The sequence below is a fragment of the Bombina bombina genome, chromosome 10, assembly GCF_027579735.1.
Source record: "Bombina bombina isolate aBomBom1 chromosome 10, aBomBom1.pri, whole genome shotgun sequence".
NCBI lineage: Eukaryota > Metazoa > Chordata > Amphibia > Anura > Bombinatoridae > Bombina > Bombina bombina.
This window is the reverse complement of record NC_069508.1, coordinates 80,373,204-80,381,833: the sequence shown is the minus strand read 5'-3', so window position 1 is coordinate 80,381,833 and position 8,630 is coordinate 80,373,204. Positions and strand designations below refer to the sequence as shown.

The following is an 8,630-nucleotide window of genomic DNA, read 5'->3' as shown; positions in this document are numbered from 1 at the left end:
CCTGTCCGCCTCATCAGAGCAGGCGGACAGGGTTATGGAGCAGCGGTCTTTAGACCGCTCCTTCATAACTGGTGTTTCTGTCGAGTCTGAAGACTCACCAGAAACACAGCCCTTCAAGCTCCATTCGGAGCTTGATAAATGGGCCCTAATGTATTTAAACCACAAGTGGATTTATAATAATAGAATTGTACAGCCCCTAATCGATCTCAACTTACATAAAATTTTGGAATAAAAAATGCATACATAGAGAATTGATGACACCATATCCCATGTCAGTTATTCTATGTGATGTGATTCTCGTTGAGTTGCCTTAACAAGAGGAAATCGGGAACAAGTGGGTAATCATTTGGCAAATTGAGATAAGTTTTGTGTCTTTTACAACTGCATGACTCTCACTGACAGAGGATAATTGAGTCAACATTACAAGTGCCAATCAATGACTACCTAATGTTCCAATCTACGGATATATCATAACAGGTTGATGAATAAAATACCAGGTTATCGGGGGGCGTGACTAAGCTGCAGACCAGACCAGACGCATATCTAACTAGCTCTCCTTACTATCTTCAAAAATAGAGTTATTCATCTACTATATATACAGCTTTTTACTGATATAACTCTTACTACCTTACTATGAGCTACATTTACCCTTGATAGAGCTATTTACATTGTGCCTCTACCCATCGGAGGGCACCTATCAGCACGCTACGAAGTATTGATGCGGCCTACCTCACAATTCCATCTCTTCCCCCCCCCTCTCCCGGTTTGAGGGCTAAGCCAGGAGAGCGGTACTATACTCTGGAAACGATCAAACAGAGCAGTATATTTCAAGCAGATCCTACTCCTACTATCTAACTATGGAGAGGGATCTTGTTGCACAGATGAGAGAATTACTTATGGACTTAGACCGTAAAATGTCCTGTGATTTTGGAGATCTCACTGACATACTGAGAACTGCGAGAACTCAGGAACCTAGTGCCTCAACTGTAATGGCGGATTACAAGAAAGAGGTTTCGTCATATGCCACGGCTGAATTTCTTGAAGACTGCACATCTCGCAAGACGGATCCCGCGCTAGACATAGAGAAGTCTCTGAGACAGCAGGAAACCATTGCCGGCTATAGAAATCCATCCCGGATTACCGGATTACCACCCGGACCTGAAATCACCAATATGACAGCAGACTTACCCGACAAGCTTCCCATAGCTGAGACCCGTGTTGGAAGAGCCAGCTATAACACACGGGATCTGCAGCATTTGAGAGAAGAGAAGATTGCGATACCGGCTGTTAACGTAAGTGGGGGCAGAAGTAATCTCCAGCGCTTCTCAGTTAAAATAAAGACTCTCATCCCCACAGCCTATGAGCCCAATAGTGACACACAATCCCCCATTCTTTACACACAAGAAACCTACTCATGTATGCTGGCCTGACTTTATCAACTAGGACTCACCATTTGCTATATCTCTCATTCTACTCTTCTGCGGAAGAGAGGAGTGGGCTGACTGCAAATCAAATATTCAATACCCATTATTAGACACTGGATTGTCTCCACGTGGATCACACCCTATGTTAAGAATACTTTTTGTTTTAACTGTTAGAATATAATGGAACTGTGGACTATTCAATCACTTCTCATTTTTCATATATCGCTGAGTTTTAATGTGCGCTATTAAGATTTGCCCTGGGCATCCAAGCATGAGACAGAACTCTTATACCTAGCCAATGATTGCAGCTGAAAACACAAATAACTATATATGGGCTAATATATGTAACTTATATATGTTATACATTTGGCACAGGGTTATAGAACATTGAACACTATGTTATGTTTAATGTTTAGAAAATGATAAGTTCTCCATTATCACTCCTATACACTTTGGTATGCCTGATTTTAGATTCACCCATAGGCACTGTTAACCATAGCAACTTTTTATTCACATGATATGTAGATTTTTTTCTTTCTTTTTTTGTATATACTGCCCTCTTATTTCCTAATCAGTATAGCTGTGTGCTATGCAGTCATATAATAATTATACAAATACGGCTGTATAGACAACGATCTGACCAGGGGAATCTAGTTACAAGCTATATAAGAAATTCTTTATTTTTATCTTCCCTATTTTCAATGTTTTCTGAGGCCCTACCCAAGTTCACCCATATAAGATATTTGCAGCCTTCCCAATCTAATTTTGCTCCAATTCACATCTGGTGTAAATTTGTCTGAGTTAGAGTTTGGATAGCTTTGGCAGTTAGAGAACTTCTTTGGAGCTACCCAAGATTATCCATATCTAAAAGAGTAGGACGCCCCTAGAACATTAAGCTTAGGTTTTATAAGGTTCAATATATTGAAATGGTATCGTGCTGTCCGGATTATGAGACATACTAAGCTACCTCATGTAATTTATGTGGCAATTATCTTTTGTGGCATGCATTAGATTCCTTATACCAAGTCATATTATCAAGTATCTGTGGCGAATCATCTCTTTTCAAATAGTTGAAAGCATACTTTATGGGGGGGCAACCTCCCCGCAATACATATACTCCTCAGCACTTATGCAACCCTGATGATTCTGGCTGCTGTTTCACAAGTTCTCATTTGTAACCTAATACGCTACTACTAAGCTTACTCTGCCATGGTAATGATTTTAAACAGACCAAGTAGTCTAGAGGCCAATTCATGATACAAAGATTTGTATTAAGGTTGCATGACATCCTCTTGCATAACCACATATCTGATATAAGCCTTACTAAACATATACACTATGTTGTCCATCACTAGCTGCTTCTAGGGTCCTATAGGATAATAACTAGTACTTAAGTTAAAGGGTTTAGAATTTTACAGTTTGCTACTATCTGAATGTTACTGAAATGTTATTGGTTATTCAGCCCCTTATATTTCTGATATTTATTGCATCTGTTAATTAAGTTGTAATGTGCCCTTGCTGAAACCTCTATATTACCATGTTTTTCAATAAGACATCCCTCTAAGAATGTACTTCATTATATATATGATATAGAATTAGCTAACTTCCAGAGCCAATACGCCTTATCAAGCACTAAAGCCCCCCCCCTGCTATATCTTCTTACAGAGCAGCTATTGCCTGCTGATCTCCTTCCCCCACCCTTCTATACCAAGGTCCAAAAGTGACCACACCAGAAGCTAATTTCCTCAGCATTGATCACATCTGTCTCCATGGGTCCAAAAGTGACCTGTTAAGTCAATGAGGAAGCAATTTTAGAAATAGTATAAAAAAAAAAAAAGAGGTTTTGAATTCTGACCCATAAACAACCGCAGTGATACTTTGCTATTGTAATGTGCTATCTGAAAGAGTTACGTTATTTTTTGTTGTCTGTGTTTTATAATATCTTACCTATGTTGTATCCTTCACATAACCTCAATAAAAATATATATAAAAAAAAAAAAAATACCAGGTTATCAAATAAATACATATTATTCAAACCACTATTCTCAGTGTGGTTTGGATATATGTATTTGTACATTAATGTATAATAATGTTTATTTAATATATATATATATCAATAGCAAGGAAAAACATATGTTTAAGCGCACAGGTACATACGTATTATGTCAAATTATGTAGAAAAAGTCCCATTAAATGAATTCGCCGGTCAATAGCAGGAAACAGTTCACACCGGCTATGGTTTCCACATCCAGTTCCCGTCTGTATGGGTGAAGGGGGTACTCACCAGACTTCCCCTCAATCTTATGAGATAAGTAAACCGTTTTGTCCTGGAAGAGGAATCGATTTTATTGTGTTTTACATGTGTTTTGTGAAACTTTAATTCTATTCATGTTAAAGTTTCAGGTCAAGTCATGCTAACTGTGTTGCGCTCAAGCAATATACAGTATATAAGCAATATTTTGTTTTAACATATCCTATAATATAAAAGGCCAAGTGTGTTTGTCCGAAGTTGTCATGTGCAGTAGAGACAGTGCAAGGACAAACACACCTGGCCTTCAACAGACTGACCTGGCTGGCCAGATGGGCGGGGCCAGATGGGCCATGCAGATGACAGACATGAGAGAGCTCAAAAGAAGGGGGAGAGAGAGAGAGCAAAATGGGGGATAGAGAGAGCAAGAGGGGGGATAGAGAGATCAAAAGAGAGGCAGAGATGCAACAAAAGAGGGAGAGCAAAAGAAAGGGGAGAGAGAGAGCAAAAGAGGGGAGAGAGAGAGCAAAAGAGAGGGAGAGAGACAGGAAAAGAGAGGGGGGAGAAAGGGGAGAGAGAGAGCAAACGAGAGGGGAGAGCAAAAGAGAGGAGGAGAGTGCAAAAGAGAGAGGGGGAGAGAGAGAGAGCAAAAGAAAGGGGATAGCACAAAAAAGAGGGGAGAGAGAGCGCAAAAGAGAGGGGGGAAAGAGAGGGGGAGTTAGAGAGAGAGCAAAAGAGAGGGCAGAGAGAGAGAGGAAAAGAGAGGGGAGAGAGAGCAAAAGAGCGGGAGAGAGACAAAAAAGAGAGGGGGAGAAAAGGGGAGAGAGAGAGAGCAAACGAGAGGGGAGAGAGAGAGCAAAAGAGAGGGGGGCACAAAAGAGGAGAGAGAGAGTGTGCAAAAGAGAGGGGGAAAGAGAGAGCAAAAAAGAGGGGAGAGAGAGCAAAAGAGAGGGGGAGAGTGCAAAAGAGAGTGGAGAGAGAGTGCAAAAGAGAGGGGGAGAGGAGGGGGAAGAGAGGGGGGAAGGGAGGGGGAAGAGAGGGGGGAGGGAGGGGGAGAGAGGGGGTAAGAGAGTGGGGGGGAGAGAGAGTGGAGAGAGCAAAAGAGAGGGGGAGAGAGACAGCAAAAGAGAGAGAGCAAAAGAGGGGGGATAGAGAGAGCAAAAGAGGGGGGATAGAGAGAGAGCAAAAGAGAGGGGGGAGAGAGAGCAAAAGAGAGGGGGAGAGAGAGCAAAAGAGAGGGGAGAGAGAGAGAGCAAAAGAGGGGGGATAGAGAGAGCAAAAGAGAGGGAGAGACACAGCAAAAGAGAGGGGATAGAGCAAAAGAACAGGGGGAGAGGGAGAGAGCAAAAGAGGGGGGATAGAAAAAGCAAAAGAGAGGGAGAGAGACAGCAAAAGAGAGGGGAAGAGAGAGCAAAAGAGAGTGGGAGAGAGAGAGCGCAAAAGAGAGGGGAAGAGAGAGCGCAAAAGAGAGGGAGGAAAAGAGAGGGGGAGAGAGAGCAAAAGAGAGGGGGAGAGAGCGCAAAGGAGAGAGAGAGAGAGAGCAAAATAGATAGAGGGGGAGAGAGAGAGCAGAAGAGAGGGGAAGAGAGAGAGAGCAAAAGAGAGGGGGGAAAGAGCAAAAGAGAGGGGGGATAGAGAGAGAACAAGGGGTGGAACCGCTGTACTGCAAAAAATGGCCCGTGTACACGGGCTTTAGGACTAGTAATTTATATTAGTATTTATTCTATTCTTAAGACATTTTTTTTTTATATTTTGTGAGTGTAAATATATCTTTCATACGTACAAATATGCCATAGCACATTGGAAAACACACATAATAAAAAGAATACCCCAAAGCAGTTATTTAACAACTGGTCTGCTATAAAATTTTATTGGTATAACTTTATGTTCCCTCTAGAGCATGCAGCACACAACGCACTGCCATGGAACATATAAAATTACAAAGAAACTTGATTGTAAAAAGTAGAATATTTTCTAGATTTACATCTGCGTTTATTTCATTCATAAACCAAAGAAAAAAAAATGCAAGTATTTTAAGTTCATATACTTTAAATGCCAACAACTGATATAAGACGGATATTGAAAAGACAGTTTAAATTTACTTTTTAAAACAAACTGTTCACAAAAGCACTGTAAAAACTCTTTAAAGGTTTTGTGTTGTGCTTGCAATTTAAGGCTAACTACATAATTTGGTTGTCTCATGTTCAACTGAGTTTGGTAATTTTTCATTAAAGGTCTGCAAAGCAGACATTATCCTCACTACTTCACTGGTAGACAGCTTAAGTCTGTGTCGAAGTAGGCACGAAAACAGGTCTAAGTGTTGTTGACCCGGTGGAGATAGTTTATTAACACGGTCTCTTATTTCCAACAGCTGTATAAGAGCTGAGTCTTGTGAACCCTGAGTATAGGGATAATCCAACTGTAAGATTAAGTCACGAATGGCTTCAGGGTCAAAATGCATGCTATAACCAAAGACCTGAATGTTATTTATTTTCATATATCCCAGATTTCGTGAAGGATCAATGAATTCCAAAGGCTCATAATAGATGCTTTCGTTAGCATTTGGACCATTGGATTTAATTCGACTCCTTAAGTAGATGTGAACAGTTTCAAAAAAGGTTTTCCATTTATTTCCTAAAGTCAAAGTCCAGTTATAACATTGCAAAGGCAAATCCAGCTTAGTTCTTTCCCAGTTTGGAAAGCTATTTTCATTTATTGGCATAAACCAGCTTTCTGAATGACTTCCTCCAAAAGGATTGACATAAATAGCTAAAACTGGTTCCAAAGTACTATTCTTAGTTAAGCAAATCTGGATGGAAAGTCCAAGGATCATATGTACCATATTGGCTTTATATTTATTACTCTTTAAAGTAAGGAGCATTCTCTTGCGCCAGGATGGATCGAACCAGCTATTAAGCCGTATATCATTGCTGATAAATATTGCATGTACTTCTATCCTACGATCATTTTTTTGAAGTAAATATTTCATCTCCAGATCCTGCATATCAGTTTCAAATCCAATATAGTGCTCCGTGGAATCAGCTATTTCAGGCTTACAGAATCCTTGACTAAGTATATATCCATTGTTACAACTTCCACATCTGGTGCGGTTTTCAGTTGCACATGTTAGACAGGATGCAGCATCTCCAACAATACAGGGTAAATATGTTTGACAGGAAATTTGGTCATTGGGGCACGTGCAAGAATGAATTTCTTCAGAGAAGCTGCCCAAAAAGCCATTTTCATTGCAGTATGATAATGTCTGAATTCGATTTAGCCAATATGATAAGGATCTAGAAAAAAACATAAGGCATTAGTGTAAAACTTTAATCAACATCTATAGCAATCAATTAAAAACAAAATAAATTACATTGGAAACTATGATGATATAAGGAAATGTAATTTAACAAGTTAGACAACAAATTGATGCATAACAACCTAGTTAAATAGGATTAGTCTGATGGCTTTTTTGGATGCAATGTGTATGCAGCTCAGAAAGAATTCAGCTCATAAACATGAGCTCTGCTCACAGAATACTTTAAGAAAACTTCAAAAGAATTTCCCTAAGGCCCCTAGGGAATGGAGGGGGGTGTTTTAGATTATCTCCACTATCCTACCCAATATAAACCTGAGTGTATGCGTAGGCAGTGCCTTATGCTTGTGTGTAACACATTTATATAGACAAAAGGGGGGATAATCAATACAATAAATAGATGTGTGGAGTGTAGTGATTTAAAACTTCAACTTTATTAGAATTATATATATATAAAAAAGGGTGGAATTATCCACTACTAAAATTTAGACAGAAAGATATAAAAAAACGTGTCAAGAATACAATTGACACACAAACGCCTCTCCAAAAAACAGTACAGTGATCAATCTGTACTCATTACCAGTTCCCTTAGCAAATACATATTAGTACTATTGGTTTATAGACTTTTTCAAAATATTGGTGTACCAAACTAGATACTCAGTTATATTCAATTGTAATGTAGTGGGTCTTACACAGTGATATGGTTATCTCAAAGGTGGATATGTCAACTCAGATTGATATATCAGACTAGGGCCTCTAGTTATCAAGCCGTCAACCTCAAATACGCTTGAATTCCACAGCGTATTTGTGGCGAGGCTGATTCGCCTAAGTTATCAAGCCCTACACACCGGCAAAAGTAGAATTTAGTGACGTAAGCTTCGATCCGCCGGACTCAGTCCGACACAGATCGATTCTTACGTCACTCCAGATGTTCCGCACACAAGTTCGGCAATCTGACTACTTTTGCTAGTTATCAAAAAACTAGCAGGTACGCTCGGCACTTTTCCGGCCCAGCGTACCTGGTTTTCAATCCGCCACCCTAGAGGCGGCGGATCCCATAGGAATCAATGGGAGTCTGACCATAGCGAAAGTTCATGTTCGCTGCTGCCCGACATCCCATTGATTCCTATGGGAGCTGTCTGCACCTAACACCCTAACATGTACCCCAAGTCTAAACACCCCTAATCTGTTCCCCCCTACACCGCCGCAACTAAATAAATGTATTACCCCTAAACCGCCGCTCCCAGAGCCCACCACCACTTTAATAAACTGATTAACCCCTAAACCGCCAGTCCCGGACCCCGCAGCCACTATAATAAACTGATTGACCCCTAAACCGCCGCTCCCGGACCCCGCCACCACTATAATAAATATGTTAACCCCTAAACCGCCGCTCCCAGACCCTGCCGCCACCTACATAATACCTATTAACCCCTATCCTGCCGCCGCCACAATAATAAATTTATTAACCCCTATCCTGACCCCCCTACACCGCTGCAACTATAATAAAATTATTAACCCCTAAACCTAAGTCTAACCCTAACCCTAACACCCCCTAACGTAAATATTAATTAAATACATCTAAATATTATAACTCTTATTAACTAAATTAATCCTATTTAAAACTAAATACTTTTAAAATAAA

General features: G+C 40.3%; 1 protein-coding gene across 2 annotated transcripts in view; it reads right to left on the bottom strand.

The window, feature by feature from the left end:
- Positions 1-5,848: 5,848 nt before the first annotated feature.
- BRINP3 (BMP/retinoic acid inducible neural specific 3) overlaps positions 5,849-8,630 on the bottom strand; it is a 503,104-nt gene continuing 500,322 nt past the window's right edge. For both annotated transcript variants that reach the window (XM_053693750.1, XM_053693751.1), the window contains one exon: positions 5,849-6,965. In XM_053693750.1, coding sequence (XP_053549725.1) covers positions 5,849-6,965 — 1,117 coding nt within the window. The remainder of the gene's footprint in view (positions 6,966-8,630) is intronic.